The sequence below is a fragment of the Pterocles gutturalis genome, unplaced genomic scaffold (genome assembly GCF_000699245.1).
Source record: "Pterocles gutturalis isolate BGI_N339 unplaced genomic scaffold, ASM69924v1 scaffold8430, whole genome shotgun sequence".
In the NCBI taxonomy this organism is placed as follows: domain Eukaryota; kingdom Metazoa; phylum Chordata; class Aves; order Pterocliformes; family Pteroclidae; genus Pterocles; species Pterocles gutturalis.
In genome coordinates, this window is record NW_010143346.1 from 1 (window position 1) to 19354 (window position 19354).

Consider the following 19354-nt stretch of genomic DNA (forward strand, 5'->3'; position numbering starts at 1 on the left):
GGTGTCTGAGGCTTTGACTCCGTCTTCATTTTTTAGTCTACTGAAAACGTGGAGGTATTTAATTTGGCTGTCATCTTATGTTGACGTACTGCAGCAAAAATAGGTAAAATTCCCAGCCACAAGGCGCGAGCTGTTCCAGAAATAGGCGCGATTTCTCGTTTGTTTGTGTATTTGGCTTGCTTTCTTAAGCACCAAAATAGGGGGAATGTGGAAAAAAGAGCTCTTAAGATACTGTCAGAAAGCAACTCCTGTTTTTTAATTGCCTGTTAGTCCTTAAAACTGGTCTCAGGCTTCAGCGGCCTAGCTAGCTGTTCAGATTCTGGGTTTGGTCTGTGTGTTCTTAACGTAACTTCTGCTTTCCTTGACCGATGTTACGTTTTGGGTTCCAGTTCACAGAAATGATGTCTCTTGATATATCTGACAGTGCCCAGATCTACGCTGCGTTTGTGGTATACCTGGACCTCCTAGAAGGTAATGCAGTGAAGTAACTGGATCGGTACCCCAACACATGTATTCGCCTTTGGGCGCTGTTAAAGTTTGTGCGGTAGCAGGACCTTTCCTACAAAAGTCCCTGGTGTTCTTTTAGAAACTTAATACAGCCATGGTTACCTAAGAAACAGAGGGTATTTTGGTGCTGAAGATTTCTATCCTGTGCCTGCCTGGAGCCTCTGTGAAGATGAGGGACCATTTTGTGCAGTTGCAGGCATTCCAGGGCAAAGACACTCGGCATGGGAAAAAAACAAAAGAGGAGCAGGGGAAGGGACATAGAAGGGTGAAGTTACAAGTTCTATGTTTGTGCTGGTAGTAGAGTCCTCATTTGTAGATTAATGTCAAAGTCCCTAAATCATAGTGTTTCACTAACGTTACCACTTAGCAAATGGGTGCTGTGTGCTGGCCTGAGTAGGATGCTGTTTTCTGGAAAGGACAAGGATTCCTAGAGGAAAAAAGACAATTTGGAAGTCTGGTGGCAATATTTACAATGAATGCAGTGTAGTCTTCACGTGTCTTGTAAGAGCGGAGCAGAGTTACGTGATAGATAAATTTCTGCCTGCAATTCTCCCATGTTTGTTTTATTGAAAGGGGACTGTGCGTAGGCAGGCAGCCAGCCAAATAGAAATGCTTTGGTTTCTCTTGGAGACTGGTGGTTCTCAAGGTCAGGGAAGGGAGGGATTTTACAGGCCAGAAAGCACTGTGTCTGTTTTTGTTACACCTCTGAAGAAAATGCCTTAATAGGCTTTCAGAGAAGCCTCCTGTAGTTCCGCAACAAAAACTTTCAGCCTTATCCCTTCAGGCAGAAAGGAAGAACTGTGTATCATCAAAAATCATGCTTTCAGCACCTGCTCCTTCACAGTTTAGGTTACTGATCAAGTCCAAATTTGGATTACAGTTTTATGCTCCAGATGACTAAAGCTATGTGGTTTTTGTCTTCTTTTTACCTTTCTGAAACAAAGCTTTGTCAGACAGATCCCTGTTCACCATCAGTCAGTGCAGCTCTGGAGTCAGCAGGCTGGTATTTCTCCTGTGGGTTTCTTTAACAGAATTGTTTCTCAGAAGGGGAGCTTTACAGTTGACTGGGTTAGTTGTCTCTGGTGGGAAGTGCCCTGTGAGGAGAGGGAGGGAAAACAGAACCGAAGACAATAAATACCAACTTTGATATTTGAAGGATTAAAACTAGTGTTTTGTGTTCTGGTCCTTCTCATCGATGATGAACCTTTCTAGGAAGAAACTGGCACGAAGTGAAGCATGTCGGAGTAGCAGAACTACAACTCGTATGTTTACACGCACGTGAGAGAGAACAGGACAGTCTCCAAGTGATGGTGCCGGTACCTGCGTACATATCGTTAAGCCATGAGAGGTGAGGATGTGATCAGTGTTTGGAGTGCCTCACAAATAACATCAAAGGAAGAACAGATGAATTTAATGGGCTGCAGATGACTTGGTTAAGAGGGGAAGGGGCAGGAAACAAAGGAGTATCAGAAGAAAGCAATCATTTGGCCTGTGAGCAGAGTTATTTTGGGTGCTGCAAACACATACATGCAAAGTTGAGATTTTTTAAAAATTTTCTAAGTTGCATCAGCCTCTCCTTCCTGCCTGAAAGCAGTATGCCTTTGATGTCAGCTTCCCACAGCAACTGACTCCTTCTCCTAACAAACACTTCATGTTGTTTAGAAGTTGCCTATGCTCTAAGAGATAACAATGGATATCAAAGTATGTGTTTGAGAGACAAGGTTAGAGTACAAGACCTTCACAGCTTATGTTTTGAACATTTTTGTGATGCATTTTTGTTGTCTAGGAAATCTGACATTGCTTTTTGTGCCACTGGGCTTTAAGGTACCTAAGAGGAAAGAAATCCTCTGTGACGTGTCTAAAAATGAACTTTTTTTTACTGTCAAATCTTGTGGCTAAGCCTAGTGAGTTTGGTTTGATTTACTTTTTGTTTTGAAATTATACTTTGGCTACTTTCATCTGGAAATTCCTCTTATCTAGAATCTAATGTGTCCCTTGAGCTGTGATTTTGACTTTCTTTCCTTACACATGCAAGACTAAGTAATTCTCAAGTGGAGGACAACACAGCTTTGTCTTTGTGATACTACAGGTATTTGCAGCCTAGAGAAATTCCGCTTCAGTAATTTTACGGCATATTTTTACTGGCCCTTAGAGCAGCCTCAAACACAGAGCATTAGTTACTCTCTGATAATGGTTGCCTTCTTCTGCTGGTATTTGCCATTTCTTTTGTGTCTCTGAAGACCTGAGCTATTTCAGCTGCAGCAAAACTTCTTCAGTTTCTTCTGTTCCGACTCTTGCTAGGAGCACGTGCTCAGGGCTGGCTTTACAGACCTTGCTAGTGTTTGCTGTTTCCTCTTGCTCTATGGGCAGCAGCCTGACACAGCAGTCGGTAGCTAATGAATTGCATTTAGCAGACGTGTGTGCATGCTTTAGGAATGGTATTTTAGACGTGCCGTAGTTTTGGTATTTTTTAGGTTTTTAGAAGTGACAGATGGGTGTCTTGCAAGCAGACATCTGTCTTAATTCTGCTATGTGTTTTCCTAAGAGTGTATTTGTGAGCGGGAAGAAAATGACTTAGTAGATGTTGATGGATTTGAATCTATATGGTGAAAAAATCTTCCATTTGCAAATATTGGTCAGTCACTCCTGTGGGCTTGGTCTTGCAGAGAAATACGGTGTGATCCCCACAACAGGGGAAAGCTGCTGAGAGGCTTTGCAGGACGAAATGATGAGTGTTGTTTGGCCTCTCTGCAAGAAGCATGTGTGTGAGAGGGACACGCTGCTACTCAGAATTCAAACTACGTTTTGGGTGGGAAAAAAGGCAGCAAAGTAGGATATGGGATCTTTGAGAAATTACTCCTACGTGCTGAGTTGTTGCGCTTATTTAATGTAGTAGGTTTCCACCTAGGTTGGAAACTTTGATTGCTGGCATTGGGTCAATGCCGGCAAGTATGTTCTAATTGGCTTTTAATGACAGTGAGATATTGCACTGCATGTATGTCCTATCTTTTACGTTTCATTGGGGCTTTTCATTTGGAGCCTCTGAACTTGTTTGTACTGTGGGGATACTGTTTGCTCTGCTTCTGGCACCAGTGCGGATGGAATCCATTACTGGAAGGATGTGTGTGAGAGAAGCAAAGAGTGAATGCATCACATTGATTAAAAGTACAGTTTGTGACTAGGTTTTGCTACAGAGCAACTACATAGAGCGTATTGTCACTAAAATGAGCGGAGTACCGGGCTGTAATGCTGGGCGAGTCCAGTAAAGCCTGCATGTGCTCAGTACCCACATGTGTTGTAGGCAGGAAGATCCTATGTGCTTCTATTTGTGTTATTGAACGTGCATGTGCATACTCACACTTGGCTTTTCATGAGCAGGTCACCACTGATCAGAGGGGCCTGGCCTGTCTTTGCAGGGAAAGGATGGGGCATCAAGTCCTCGGCTCCTTTGCTGGAACACCGGGCAAAACCAGGGCGGCTAGAAAATAACTAGCTCAAAGTTACGCAGCATAGAGGGAGGCCATTAAAAAGGCATCCTACAGAAGGAGTTGGAAGCAGTATTGCAGTACTACTGCCTCTTTGTTCTGACAGCAAGGAATATTTTGTTGTGATTATTGATAGCTGGAGGCTTGTTAGGTATCAGATGTCTTAAATGATACTTTCCCATTTGACTTCCCAAGCTATAGGTAGACAGGGAAGCTTTTGTACGCAGCTGCTTTGCTGTTTTGTTTAAAGCAGTGCTTTAGGTTTTTGCGTTACCCGCTAAAGGTAGAGGAAGAGGTATGAGTACCAGTGAATGCAGCTCACTTAATGCTGAAAGTAAACCATTGGAGGGGGATGGGAAGGTGAAAAAATTCATTGCTGGGCTTGGAAGCATGCTCACTGCAAAAGCAGCTACCAAATGGCAGCATTGATGGGCAGCATTTCCTTGCTTACCCAGTAAGGCCTGGGCAGGGGCTGCCCGGGTGGTCTTCCTCTCAAAGCCACTTCAGCCAGCCTCTGCCTTCCCAGGTGTCTCCTGAAGATTCCTACTTGGCTGACACTCAGAGGAGTGTGGCCTTAAAAGGCCATAGTGAAGTTGCTGTGGAAATTACCAGCAAGACACCTAAGCAAATGATAAATATGAGTGCCCTACAAAAAAAAAAAAAAAAGAAATCCCTTCAATGTTTTTTAGCCTGTTATAAGATTTCATCATGTCCAGTTTATGCGTGACAGTTAACTGCTTAAGGCAAAAGCTGTTCTGCTTACTAAGCTTGCTGTCCACGTCTACCAACAGCTTGATAGAAGCTGCTCATCCTGCCCTGCCAGTGTAAGGCTGCACAGTAACTCGCTGAATCACAAAATTACAGGGTTTGGAGCAAAGGGACTGCCAATGTAAATGGTAGTCTCATGCTGTCTGAGAAGTGGCTGCATGCTGTGCGTGCATGCTCTTAAAATGAAGATTGATGAATCTTCTGTGAGTAAAGACACAGAGAATAAGGTGCAACTTCTGTCTGTCTTGGACCATTCTCTCAACCACCCACAGCTGGCTGAGGTTTGGAGAACCTTGTGCTTCTATGCCTTTGAATTTAGCAGCAATGCATACCTGCGGGAGGAATTTGTAGGTCCGTTGCCTGGGACATTTTTGCCGTTTGCTACTGCAGATGAGACCTCAGTGCCCACCGAGCACATGATTCTTGGTACATTCCAGAGCTGTGGCTGCCCAAAGGGGAGGAAGCAGTTAAATACAGGTAGTGCCTCAGAGCTGGCAGAAATGACTCACATAAACCAAGCTCAGCGAGTGTAGGAGAGCTCACGATGTTGGTAGCCTAATTTTCTAGGTAGTGTTGAAAGCTTTGATCAGGACCAGGGAGTTAGATGCCGGATCTAATGGAATTACATGCTGTCTGTCCTAGACAAATAACATTGTCTAAGCAAAGTGTTACTGGTAAACCATCAGAATTAAGTGATCAGTGTCACTGCCCTCTTTGTCTTTTGTATCCAAGTGTCAGAAATGAAGGATGAAGTCAGTTGCATGAGGCTATGGGGGCTGCAAAGTTTGGTTTAGGCTAAGAGAGAAAGAGTTATTTTGTTAAAATGGTAACTTAATTTTGGAAAAAGAATACATTTAAAGTCGATAAGCGTCCTTAGAAGCAAATCCGAGGACTGGAAGCAATTTATCCTCTTCTCAATCTGTACTGTGTGAAATAGATCTTCCTCTAATCTGAAGTGGATTTGCTTGTAAGAAGCAGTTATTTTAGATGCACTGGAAGTGTGACATGCTCTTTATCTTGCATCCTCTTCACAGTTTTGTCAGTAGCTCTTCTGCTATAAACATTATTTGAGTTTACTCATACAGGAAATTACACATTGAAAATGTAATTAATGGCTTCTAAATGCAAACTCTTTATTCATAGTTTAAAAGTGATCAATGTGGCTCACCCAGCTGAGTTGGTGTGCCATTGAGCATCCTATAGTTGATGTATCTTCTAGAACTTTGCTGAATTCTGATTCCTCCCTTTGTCATGATTTGTCTTGTTTTCTTTTCAACTTCCATGGAAAAAAGGACTTTATATTCCTTGGGGTTTCAATTCCTTTTCCTGACTGGTGAGACACATGCTGTTTTCTTTGGTTTTATTTTTTTTTTTCCATTACAAAACCCATAGTTTCTTCTAGTGTCCATGGTGCTGTAGTTTGGAAACAAATCCCAAGAGATAGTGGTGTCCATTACAACTTCCACCACCATGTGCTTCTTCCCACATGTTTCAAGGCACTAGGCTAATATTGATGCCTGCCCTGCAGCTAGGTCTGGAGCAGCGTTCCTGATGGTGAGCAATGCTGCGCTGTTATTGTAGTGCTGGCTAAATTCAAGGTATTGTGCTTTCCGGGAGGTTTCCTGTGCCTTGGTTCTCCTGTCACTGGGCCCATCTGAACCAGTCTGGTGTGATGGCACGCTCGCTGCACAGTCACGATCTCTGTAGCCGTACAGAGACCAGCTTGTGTTGACTCTCCAGCCCTGGCTTGCATGGAGGGGAGGGAGCTGTTGGGGCTGGCCAAGCCCGCAATGAATTATTCATCCAAGTATAAAGGGCAGATTGAAAGCCTTTGGCTTTTGTGGTGTGGAGGGCGGTAGTTCCATTTCAGCTCAGCGGAGCACTGTGCAACCTCGAGAAAACTACTCTGAGCTTTCAGTGTTTCCGCTGCTTCTCGGAGGTACTTGCGTGGGATATATCGCTGAAATACTCTTTTGTTCATTACAAAACTTTCTGCACATGTTGTCTTTCCTTTACGATTCGGTTCTCTTTTAATTTTTGGACATTCAGTTAAAACCTGAAGCTACAGGTGCCTGAAGTTCACCAGTCGTGTGCCTGTTTCTTTCTCGAGTGAAAAGGGCGATGTTATTTTGTTAGAAGCAGATCATTAGGAAATACAGAACAGATTTCTGATCTATGTTGAAGGTCTACCTAGGTGCAAAAGTCTTTTGTTATTAAAAAAATAAGATGAGGGGAAAGTGAAAAATTCCCCTCTTTTATATGGATTTTTGTTTGGTTTGGTTTTAAGCTAGTAATTGCAACGGTAATAGAAGACCAGGTAAGTTCACTGTCGCTGTTTAGTTTGCATGCAGCAGTAAAAGCAGATGCAGGATGACATTGACGGTGCTGTTACCTTACCTGCAGTGGTCCTTGCATGATGTTAAGTTAAACCTGCTCTTGCAGATAATTCTTTGGTAAAAAAGAGAAGGCAATCCCTACTGACTGTAGTTTGTAGGTGTCTAGAAAACCTTCTCAGGAGTCCTTTTTCTGATGCAAAGGGCTTTAGAAATGCCTTCTTCAGTGTTCGAGATAAATCCGTTTCATTTCCTGCAATGTGAGGTGAATGTGAGTTTGCTTCCTAGGTGGAAACTGAGGGCTTCATCCTGCTTGCATTTGTCTTGGTGGGAGCAGATCCTATCCTGCAGTGAACATGCAGACACCATCAGTTGTTAGAGATGAGTTTTCAAGATATTCTGAAAACTTTGGACTGTATGATCTGCAACAGAAGGGAATTCTTATTAAAAGATAATAATCTTATTCTATTTATGAGACTTAAATAAAACTTTCCAGTGTTTCTTGCAGTGTCTGTACTCCCCTAGCTTATTTATGTTATTTTCCTGTCACAGTGCCTTTGTTCAAGATGTCTCTTTTTGTGTGGGAAACCCAAAGTTTCAGTATTCCCTGTTTAACATTCAATGGCTGCTCTTCACGGGGAGGGGGAGAGAAGGGAAAGGAATGGTTGCAGGATATTTTAACTCATAGACTTCTCACTGTGCATGCCGCAGCACACACACCTGATTGTTCTGTGAGCTCCCTTGGGGCTCTGGATGCCTTTTATTCTTTACTAGTCAGTCATTGGCATAAATCCCGAGAAGGCAGCATGGATAGGGTTGGCTGTCCCGGATCTTCCTAGCCAGGCTGAGCCTGAGGATGAGCAAGTCTGAGGCGATGAAGAAGGCTGAGCCTGTGGATGGACATGTGGATTGAGGATTGTGTGATGCTGTGTCCTGCCGGAGACAACCAAGTGAAGTGGTGCATCCTTCCAACAGAGGCTTTGCTTGAGACTGTACTGAAAACACAGTAAGCTTTTATTCAGATGCTGCAGCACAGTGTTAACTGTGTCTCAGCTGCACCTTTTCTCATTTTAAGTTTCTAGTGGGCATACCTGAATGGCTCTTGAAAAGGAGGAACCAGGTGGAGCCAGTCCATGCCAAATGCCTGGCACCAGGGCTTCTGCTGTGGGGTTCACGCTACTGGAGCATGGCCTGCCTGTAAAGGCTGGGGAACCAAACCAGAGTCATTGTGGACCCCTTGGTGTCACTGGGAACAGTGTTTGCAGAAGGTGTCCTAACACAAGTACTGGATGCATTGAATTCCCCTGTTCCAGAGGCTTCTAATATTTGACACTTTCAGAAATACTCAATTCACTTTTCCTTAAGCCATCTCTTGTAACTGACATCACTTGTATGGTGTAGCAGATGTACTGGTCATCAAGGAGCTTGTCTACAACTATTAACTTAGTAAATGGAGTCAGCTAACTCTGTTGGGGGGAGGTGTTAACGTATGGGCTTCTTGTTTAGAACTTCATTTTAGTCATTCAATGCAGCTCTTGAGTGAGATGGGCAGCCAGGAGGGCTGCATCTCTTGAAATGAAGGCTTCTTGCCTTGTTTGGGAGGTCAAACATGCATTCCTTTGAATTTCAGATGGCCAAGAGCACTTCTCGCCTTTTTTTTTTTTCATAGACAGTGCTAGATACATCAAAAGAATTAAAAAAACTCTACCTTTCCTGCAATATTTCACCTTTCTGTGAAATAGCAAGTGCAGTGAAATCATAACAAACCCAGATGTTCTCGGACTCCTTCAAAACCTCTGCTGCTGCAGAGCAGCTTTGTGAGCATGCAGGATGCAGAGGCTAACAGTGGTGCCTTCAGGGGAGGTGAGGAAATGCAGGTGTCTGGTACAGACTTCCTGAATTCTGAAGCTGATTCTTTTAAAAGATACCCTCCCACGAATCTGCAGATGTGCTGCATTGCATTCTGGCTGGTTGTGGTATGCATGAACGAGAGCTCCTGTTTCGGGGCTGCCTGTGCTGAGAAAAGGGGGGAGAATCTTGCATTTGCAGTTGTAATTCTTTACAGCAAGAGGGGCTGACTCTCCATGGGCAGAAAGCGTTGGGCTCTGTGGACAGCAACGTTAGCAGATCATTCTGAGGCAATGGCGTGTCTTTGTGCTCTTTACATAAAGCCTGAGACTCAGTCTTCTGAAAAGTGAGTCAGGGAAGCGAAGAAATCCCATTAATCTGTCATCAGGACCTGGCCACTTTTGTGATCTTGGTGCATCTTCTAAGCGTTAAGTGCTAAATGGGGGGAAATAAATGTTCAAGTGTCTGTGCTTGACAATGTAAGAAGAAATTGAGGGATGGGAAATCTAGATCTAAGGCCTCACTGTTACATCCATCCCCCTAATAGAGCAGGAAGAGAAATGGTGACAGTTGCTGAAGAAAATAGGAAGCAGCTTCTGCCCTGGCTGACGGGTGAACACAGGCCACTGCCTCAGTCTGCTTCCAAATACGGGACTGACCACACTCAACACAAGTTTGGTTTCTTTGGGTCCCAAAACATCTCTCCCACATAGCTGTGCCCTTTTATTTGTCTTTTTATTGTTATTTCTATTTTGTGTTCTCAGGAGAAAGAGAGAGGTTAACACCCACAGATTCATAAAAACCACAGTCAGTTCTTTCTTAACTGGGTCTCTGCCAGTAGCTTGGCCTCCCTGTTCACAACTTACCAACTTACTACCAGCTCCCTCCAGACGCAAGCTACCAAGGTGTGACAAGTGGGTTCTTGCTCTCTGCATGTGTAGCATGTCTGGAAGGACATCTGGAGTCTTTCCCCAGGCCCTTGTCACCCGCCAGAGCTGTGGCAAGACATTGTGGTGCTGGAGGTGCCCCTAAAGGGGGGCTGGAAGTGGCAAGAGCAGAAGGTGCCCAGCATCAGCGCAGAGGTACAGTGCGTCCCTGCTGTGCCGTAGACATTCAGCTCATTTGTCCTTGCTTACTGCAGGCCCGGTGCCTGCTTGTGCCCTTGGATTCACTGGTGCACCTCCAGCAGGCACAGCCCCCTCTCACTAGGCTGGGCCTTCACTGGAAGCTCTGGCTGTATTTGAGGTATTGCTCATAGCGGGATGCATTTCATTTTTGTTGCAGAGCACCTCCATCCATGAATTGCCTCCAGCTTTGGAAGGCAGGCTGGAGTTTACGCTCTCCTGCATAGCCACGGTGCAGTTAGCGTTCCCACAGCAGGGCCCTTGGGCTGGGGCACAGCCAAGGCAACGTGCAGGCAGAGCAGTGCCAAGGTGGCCGGGAGCAGAGAAGTTCATGTCCTATTGCTTGAAGTGCAGGTCTTCTGCAGGTGTCTCTTTTCTCCCAACGGCCAATACAGTATCTCTTTGGTTATTTTTTTATCTTCTTGTGACATGTGCAGGTGGCAGGAGGGCCAGCCAACGGCCAATACAGTATCTCTTTGCTTATTTTTTCTCTTGTTGTGACATGTGCAGGTGGCAGGAGGGCCAGAGTATGGCTTTTCACAGCCTCAGTATCTCTGTTGCATGAAATTACTATTTCCACTGTATTGCCTTGCTTGGTGTTGTGTCTGGGCCAGTAGTGAAAGCAAAAGAAAAGACACTGCTGAATTGAGCCAAGGGGAATTATGAACAGTTCAGAACACAGGTGGATACTTAAGAGGGTCATGGGCTTAATAGCATAGGCTTTCCAGGCTGCTGCTTACTCTCCGCCGCTTTCCATTTGGCTTTTATTAAGGGATCAAAGAGGTTTGGAAGGAAGATGATGATTAAAGTCTGAAAGCTGATGCGTTTAGAAAGAGCTTTATTTTCAACTGCAGTGCCCAGCTTCAGAAGTGCATGTTTTCTGGCGAAGGAGATCTTCGGGGCACATGAAGCGAGGGGGAATTTTTCCCACTGCATAGCTGACCTCTCCCCAGAGCGTAACCTGTCCTGGCAATCCCAGATGTGCCCTCTTGCACCCAAGCTTTGGGTGAAGGAGAAAGCTCCCTGCAGAAATGCTTGCTGCGGGGAGCGTTCCTGTTGAGCTTTGGGTGAAGCAGAAAGCTCCCTGCGGAAATGCTTGCTGCGGGGAGCGTTCCTGTTCTGCCCCTGGGCACTGCGCTCCTTCAGTGCTTGCTCCCCAGTCGGAACAGTAACACAAGGACTCCAGGAAACAGTGTTGTCCTCAGCTCTGAACTGAAAAATAACTTATTATTCTTAAAATAAGCTGAACAGGAAAAATTGCATAACTTTGTCTTGAATTTTTAAGGAAGACATTATTTATGCTGACTGTCTTGAAGAGGAGCGTTAGTCTTGTGGCTTCTAGTCTAGACGAGGAGGTAGAGAAACCTGGCTTCGGTTCCTGGGTCTTCCACACTCTGGCAGAGAACTGTAGCACAGAGACTGGAAGACTTATGTCTACAAATGGAATAAGTCTTAATTATTTTGTTCTCTAATTGAACACCAGGTGTTAATCAAATAGATTTTTTTTTTTCAATCTAATGAAAACAAGGCCATTAGAGGTTACCCTGCTACAATTGTGGTAATTGAAGGATGTTTGAGGCATGTGTTCAGCAGCACACCTAAGCAAAGTTTAGGAGCATGTGTTGACCCATTTAGCAGAGATGTATGTATCTGAGTATATTTTATAAGATTCTTTGTTATTTGATTTTGTTGCTTGATTATATGAATTTGTATTTTTATTAGAACAGATATTACACTTTCTTTAGTGAAGACAAAGTTGCAGAGTAAAACCAGGCTGAATAAAGATAGCCATGGTGCACTTCTACCTTTATGCCATCCTTAGGTGGTTGTGAACTCCTTTCTAATCGATTGTTTCCTCTTCCAGGATGAGAGAAATCCTGAAGAAAGCGTCTCTCCCCCAAGATGATCCTGACACCCCGCTGTCAGTTACCTTGGCCATAGTTGAGACAGATTCCACAGTAGTCTACTATAAAATGACTGATGGCTTTGTACTACCAGATCCTCCTGACGATACTGAAGACGTGGACAATAAACAGTGGAGAAAGAAAAGAAAGAAGCTTTTCAAATGATGAAGACAAACAGACTTTTCTTGAACTACTGCTCTCAAACCTAAACAAATCCAGGAACTTATGTATGTAAATAACATGCTAAAGTCTGCCTTCTGCATATCAAGCATCTGTTCAGGGAGAATGGAGGCTTGTGCCGCTGTGCTGTAACGAAATGCCCTTTAAAGTATGAAATGGGTCACCCTTTTGAGACAGGCTAATAAATATACTTGAGATGCTTCCAAAGCTAGTCTCTCCTTTCTATGGGTTCAGGTACATAACAGAATAAACACATCCTTACCCCTATTGTAAATATTGATTCAAAGTACATCTGAAGGGTGTCTGGAAGGAGTACTGATACCAAGTTAAGGGCTTTGTAGTTTACAGAGTGTCTTTGTCTTAACCGAGTCAGAAGCACTCATGCTACCTCCCAGGTTACATTTCTGAACACTTACCTTCTTTCTCCTGCTTGTGGAGAAAACACTTTTCCACAGAAATACTTTATTTTACATTTTTTTTCTGCAGAGGGAAAACTGACGATAGCAATACCAGAGGCTGCTAGAACAAAGTATAGATTAGTACAGAGGGGTCTCTGGATCTGCCTGTAGAACCGATGAGTGGAGGTAGGTTATGACTGGATCAACCACACCTGAAAGTGTTGACCCAGGGTAGTGTTTCCCACGTGGCTGAACGCATACCATGCTAAAGGTCACGATTGGAAACACTGCCAGGGTCCTGTTCCACGTACCGTGTTGGATGACCGTCTGAGAACTGGAGGTGCCTGGTGTTTGCATCCCAGTGTGAAGAAGTTGTCTAAATGGTGACCCTCTCCTTGGGCTTCCTGTCTGCGAGACAGCTTCAGTGTGCTTTTAGTGCTTCACCGTCATGTTAGTGCTTAAAGCTCTCTAAAGAGGAGCCAAAAATGGGGCATGTTTTTATTTGTCACCAGTGTCACCTTCTGTGCTAGAAGTGGGCTCTAGCTGTTATCTGCTGCATGCAGCTAGCAGCTTTCTAAACCCATTGTAATTTCTGGGATTTTTTTTTTTTTTTTTTATTACATAGCTTCTGCTAGTTAAACTGGCTGCACAAGAGGTGCTTTGGCTAGGAGTAAGGTAAGAGGAAGAAAACTGACTTTTAGTTTCTTCTACAGGAATTTTCCATGTCTTTCACATACAAATCTTCTTCAGGTTAAACTTAGAGTTTCTTGGCAATCAACATCCCAGAAGCAGCTTCTTGAGTACAAAAATGTCCGTATGACATTTGTGTGGCCAAGGACCACACATTCAAAATTTGCAGCACAAGAGGCCTTTTTTTGCATGGCTATAAGAATGGGAGAGAGTCCAAAAACCCAAGCTGGAAATGAAAGGCCATTTAAGCTTCGGTATCCCTATGACTGGAGTGGATTTTTTTATGGGTGCAGAGTTCGAACCTACTTTGGGCAAATACGCTGGGAGGCAGAATGGTCTGTCAGGGGGGTAGGAAGGCCCTCGCACCCAAGTGACGCCGGGCATTATGTTTGGGTGCTCATCCTGCAAGTGTTCTGCAGGCACCTAGTCCGGGCGAGGAGGGCAACTGCTTTTCTGCTTGGTCTGACTTCATGCCTCTCGGGGTGTTCCTGGGCTTGCAGCACTGGCTTGCAGCTTCTGGCGGTTTTTGGTTTTGGCTATTAACCTGCTCCTGCACGGGTTGAGTTTGGATGGGTTACAGCGGTACGGATGTGTACCCTGATCTGTCAGAAAATTGGGACAAGCGTTTTGTGAGGCTGTGTGTGTTCTGATGCAGTCAGAAACAAAACGGGTGTGTTTTTCCCCCGTGCAGCAAGGGGAGACCGTGCGTCTGTGGGCTTTGGTCATGGAGAAAGGCAAAGAAAAATTCTCTCTTTCTCAGCCTTGCTTCCCTCATGGAGGAAAAACATAATTTCTCTTTGGTCTGATGCCATACTGCCTTAAAGGGTACCTGTGTGCTGACTCCTGACTTGCTGCGTTTGACCTTAACATTGATATTTCGTGTACTCTACAGCTTATTCCATGAAGTAAATCTCACACTTTGCTAGGCTACATACCAGCAGGTAAATTGTCCTTGTTATAAGCTGTGACATCCTTCACGCCCAGTGTGAGACTGTGCTGGAAAAGAGCTGGTTTTGCATGAAGAAGGCTGTAACAAATGCTACACGTTGCAGAATTTATATTTTAGTGACAGACGTTTAACCCCAGAAGCAAATTCTTTTGCTTTTCCTTCAATTTCTGGGAAACACTGCCACTTTGCAGTTTGCTGCATGACTTGGCTTTTCATCTTCATCTGATTATTTCTAGGCACAGAAAGAGGAGCATAACCTGAAGCCTCATTTTCTATAGACTGAAAACTGCTTACCCGGTCTTGAAGCTGAGCTGGCAAACCTGTGTCTGGAGGCTTTGATTGCTGCCATGCATTCCCCTGAGAAATGATTATATGGGTCTTTTTCCAGCCTCCTGAGATTGTGCTGGTTCTTTATTTCTGTGGAAAAAAGAAGAAGAAGAAATAATATCACTGCACTGTTTGTCCCGTATGTATTACAATGTAAACAGGAGAATGTGAAATGAGTTCAGAGCCAGCTGTGCTGTTCCTTTACATTCCTCTTGAAGGATTTCTCTGTGTCAACCCAAGAGCACACAGCCCAGAGCCTCTGGTGTTCCAGGCACTGAATAAAGATGGGAAGAGACTTCCCTCGGAAGTATATCGGTTTGGAGCAGTAGTGCATTAACGTTCCTAAAGCCATAGTATCCTGGTGCTGTGCCTAAAGTATTTAAACATTACTCTGCTTTCAGTGTTTGTGAGGCATCTGTGGAAGCATGAGCAATGACATCTGGCCTCGATACCTTTGCAAATTCATCTCTTATTTCAGTCCTGAGGATTTTACAGGCTACATCCTGCCATCCTTTAAAGGTTTTTTTCAAGTTTGATTTGCCAAGCACAGCTTGATTTGTTTTACTGATGACCCCTGAGCAGCAGAAGGTAAGTTTTAAAATCTTGAAGAGTATCATTTTCCAGTAGATTGTTGTTTCAAGTCTTTTCTCTCTTCAGAGAGATATTTGCATTGAAGCTTCCCCACCGAGTAAAGAACGATAGAAAAGCAAAGTGATGTCTTGGCATGGATTTGACGGTGAGGCTTGGTGCCCAGTTACATAAGTGCATGTCCGCTTTGGTTGATGCAAACTGGGTTTCCTTGAGGCATTACCAGCACCTGAACTCTCCTGTATTCAGCCCGACTGTTTGCAATGCACACAGAACATTTTATACAAAAAAAACACCGGTCAAGAAGCAGGAAGCCTTGTCAGATGCATAAAGAAGAGCTGTGGTTGCAAGAAGCGGCCACGAAACATGCTGCAGCAGCAGCCGGCTGCCGAAAGGGAGCAGCTCCTGCAGCTTTCCCCTTCTCTGCGTGTGTTTGGGCAGCGGGCTCCTGGCGTTGGAGTCACCCCCGCCTTTGTGGCTGTGTGCAATCTCTGCGTGGAGCAGCCGGGCGAGCAAAGGACGCCAGAAGGTCGGTCGGTGATGTGTCCCTGCTTGCCGGGGCACGCCTGCGTGGCAGCGGTGCGGTCCCTGGCAGTGCTGCCCAGCAAGCAGCGCCCAGATAAAGGTGTGTTTGCTTCCAAGCCGCACCCTGGGCAGGATCCTGTCCCCTACAGAATGGCCCTCAGCATCCCTACAAAACAGTTCTGTTTTTCAGAAATCACGAGAAGAAAGACACTGTCTCCTCTTGTAACCCTTTCTCAAGCTGGCCAAGGTTTTCCACAGGATCTTTTGCTTGGTCACGACATTGAAATATCAATAACATTACTAAAGCCGAGCGATCTTTCTCTTTTCTGGGTCAGCAAACCAACAAAGATTTTGTGTTTCATTTAAACCATTTTTTTCCTAATAAAGAGTCTGTATGAATTTATTAATCATCCTATTAGTATTGCAGGTCCGTAGGAATTACATGTTTAATGGGTTGTCCCAGCAGTTTTCAGGAATATAAACTCCATCACCTAGCCTGTAAGTCCTGTTTTATTTCAACGGGTTTACTGTTAATCTCTCGTCCTCCAGGGATGTTTCAGTCCTCCATTATAACCCAATAGTTTAAAACTTCCTTAAGTCATTCCCCAAAGCAAATAAACTGAGATAATTCAGGCCCTACTAACTGAACATTCCCAAACCAAACAGCCTTTCACCTCTATTTTCTCTGTTCCTATTCTACATTCATTTTAATTGTCCCATCAGCCTTGCAAGGCTAAAGCAACAGCATTGAACTCTCCAGCCCTTTCGATCCCCTCCATGAAGAGAACTGTGCTTTTCTTCATCTCCCTCCTGTTTCCCTTTTTCAACAATTTTCTTACTGCCCTTTGTATTGCTGCATCACACCTTGGCACGCCCCGATTTTGCAGGACCGGGAGGAATTTGGTGCATCCCTGGTGCCAGATCCTGCCTCAGCATGTACCCAGCAAGCGAAGCAACACTGGCCACGATGGCAAAGAATCTCGGACTGTGTCAACCAACAGCAAACTGCCCTGCTGGCAAGTAACCCCTGTGCAGAAATGGAGATAATTATGAGCAACTAGGGTTTCCTAACTCTTCAGAAATACCTGCAGCTGCACCTCATAGTTCAGAGTATTCCAGGGGCTTGATCTCTTTCCCATTTTCTCTCCCTCATTTCTCAGATGCTCTCACTTTGGGAGCACCGTGAGCCCGAGGAACCTTGGACTCCACCACGCCCTTCAGCAAACCCGACTGACAGCCTATTTGCTTGGGTGAATTAATGAGCGCTCCAACTCCTGATCAGCTACACGCTGTGTGTTGTGTTCTCTGTGCCTAACTGACATAATTTATTGCCCTGATGGTTTATTGTCTCATTAATCATGCTTTGCATCCCCACCCAGCTACAGGCTTCTCCCCACGTTTCTTGTCTGGCCAACAAGCTTGGTTTGCCAAACCTGAATGGCTCTTGTGATCTTTTTCATGGCTTTTTTTCCCCCTTTCTCACTGCTGTAGTCATCTTGCTAGCATTTTTTTTGCTATCGTTTGCTGCCCTTCTGGCCTGTGTTTCATATGCAGCATCCCATCCCTCAATGACACTCAAATTTATCTTTTAATGCCATCTGCCCCATCTGGGAGATCCCCTTTCTTACCTCCTGCTACCACCCTGTCTTCTGCTGGGGTGCCTGGGTGGTCTCCAAGGAGCCATCTGTGCTCTTCTCTGTCCTAATCTAGGTACCGACCAGACGTCTCAATTCCACCAGACCAGTCCCATTTACCACCAAAACTCTCGGTACAATCTGAAGCAAGGTCTCAGGAGTGCTGTGCCGATGTCCAGCCCGCGGAGGAGGCTCTCTCTCTTGGAAAGCACTGCCTTCGTGGTGCAGGCTGGCTCTCGCCCCTCTTTCCACCATCTGAAACACCCAAATTAACACCCATCGTGGATGTTTGCTGGATAAATCTGCAGGGCAGAGCTGGCTGGAGCTTGCTGCGTTTGCAGCAGAGGGCGCTTACAGACTGCTTTCCTCTGCTGGGAGAGCCCCAGCTGTGCAAAACTCCCCTCCAACTCTGCTGCTGCTTCTCTCAAACACAAGGAGGAAAAAAAACCCAAACCCCTGTAAGCAGCAACCCCTGCGATCCCAATCCTCCCTTCTGTAACGCTGGATACTACAAAGTGCTAGCCTGGGTTGAAGATGAAGAAATGATGGTTCAGTGTTTCTGGGTTGAAAACCAGCCTTGGGCTCACGGATGCTGGGAGGTTTGGTCCTGGATCTCCCGAAACAACTGGCCAAAGGGCTGTGGAAGCTGGGGCTGCCCTCGCCCTCCTGCCTGGGAGCTGGGACACACACACACACAACGTCCTTGGTGGGGGACAGGGTTTATGTCTCCTCCCCAGCACGATGCCGTCTTGCGAGATGAAATCCTGTGCCCTGAGCGGTACAGGCTGTGATAGCTCGGATATCCTCGTTAATTTAGAGGTCTGCAAGTGACTTTGCTGTAGTAATTTTGTATTCCCACAGACAGATGCATTGAAAATACTGGAAAATAAATGCATCCAGAGGTGTTTGTCTGCCCATGCCACCAATTTCCACAGGCAGGGGTATCGAATCCTCCTGTGGACCTGAGCCCCCCCTACCCCCCCGTCCCCCTTGCCGACGTGCTCCCAGCCAGTCCAGCCCAGCCTCAGAAGGACAGTCAGGTCGGGAGACCTTTACTCTGGTGTCCCCTTCTTGGTGGCAGGTGAGCATCTCTTCTGCAAGGTGGTCTGATATGGTTGGGTTACAATATCACCACTAAGCTGGTGGATGAGATTTTTCCGTCACGATGGACTTTTAAATAATGGAGTGAAAGAGAACGTGATTTTGGCATTCCCCGGAGGCTCAGCTCTAAGCGTCCTTGCTTGTTAATAGCATTACGTGACTTAATTAGGCTGAATTGTAGAGGTTCAGGACACCAATTGTTGCCCACTTCCCCATCTACTAGAAAACACCAGAACAAGACTTTGGGGTGTTTAAATCCTTCTCTACTGTCTGGATCCTCCGCAGCTGGTTTGTCCGCCCCGGTGCCTCAGCACGGGAGGCAGGGTACGAAGCAGGGGCAGCCTTGCCAAGCGACAGCAAAACACCACAAAAGAGTCTTTTAGCCGGCTCATGTGCTTCGCCCCTGCTGTCTGCATATATTAGATACTGTGGAATCCTCTAACTAAACAGCCAGCGTGGAGGGTTTCTCGAGACCTGCTGCAGTTTTCACTCTTTAAAAACTTCTTATATGATATAAAATTATATTGGCTGTATTAGGAAGTCAACTCCAGCGTGATGCTAATCCTGGCTGCCCACCTCCTGCACAGGACCTCGCGGTCTACCTTCTAGATTTGTACATGCATCTTTTTAAAAAAACAGAGAATAAATATCCAGAGGGAAAAATCCAGTTTGAAACCAGCCACAAAAGATCCTATTTAATAAAAAAAGAACATAAGGTGACATAAATAATACAATATCATACACAAGAAGTGGCTGAGAGAGGCTAGAAATACTTCCTGTGCTTAAAAATATGGTACATTCTGCAGAAAATAGTGGAGCAAGAGAGAAAGTGGTCATTTTCCCAAGAAAATTTAATTTACTGAAAAAAACAAAATTGAAAGTAGAAGAAAAGCATTAAATCACTTGAACTGCAGCATTTAAAACATATTCCTTATTTTCCTGAGAACCACCTGCTCCTAGTTAGGCGTTTATAATCATCACAGTCCTAAGAAG

General features: G+C 45.1%; 1 protein-coding gene across 1 annotated transcript; it reads left to right on the plus strand.

Annotated features, from left to right (window-relative positions):
- Window positions 1-395: 395 nt before the first annotated feature.
- Window positions 396-12320, plus strand: TSEN15 (TSEN15 tRNA splicing endonuclease subunit). The gene is made up of 3 exons (XM_010084701.1): window positions 396-471; window positions 1720-1855; window positions 11930-12320. The coding sequence occupies exons 1-3, from the start codon at window positions 399-401 to the stop codon at window positions 12132-12134; spliced, it is 414 nt and encodes a 137-aa protein (XP_010083003.1). The 5' UTR covers window positions 396-398; the 3' UTR covers window positions 12135-12320.
- Window positions 12321-19354: the final 7034 nt, after the last annotated feature.

Bases quoted from the DNA above. Each gene is read 5' to 3' on its own strand.
- TSEN15 (XM_010084701.1), top strand. From the start codon at position 399: ATGATGTCTCTTGATATATCTGACAGTGCCCAGATCTACGCTGCGTTT. The intron at 472-1,719 runs GTAATGCAGTGA...GAACCTTTCTAG, and splicing joins ATACCTGGACCTCCTAGAAG to GAAGAAACTGGCACGAAGTG. The intron at 1,856-11,929 runs GTGAGGATGTGA...TTCCTCTTCCAG, and splicing joins ATATCGTTAAGCCATGAGAG to GATGAGAGAAATCCTGAAGA.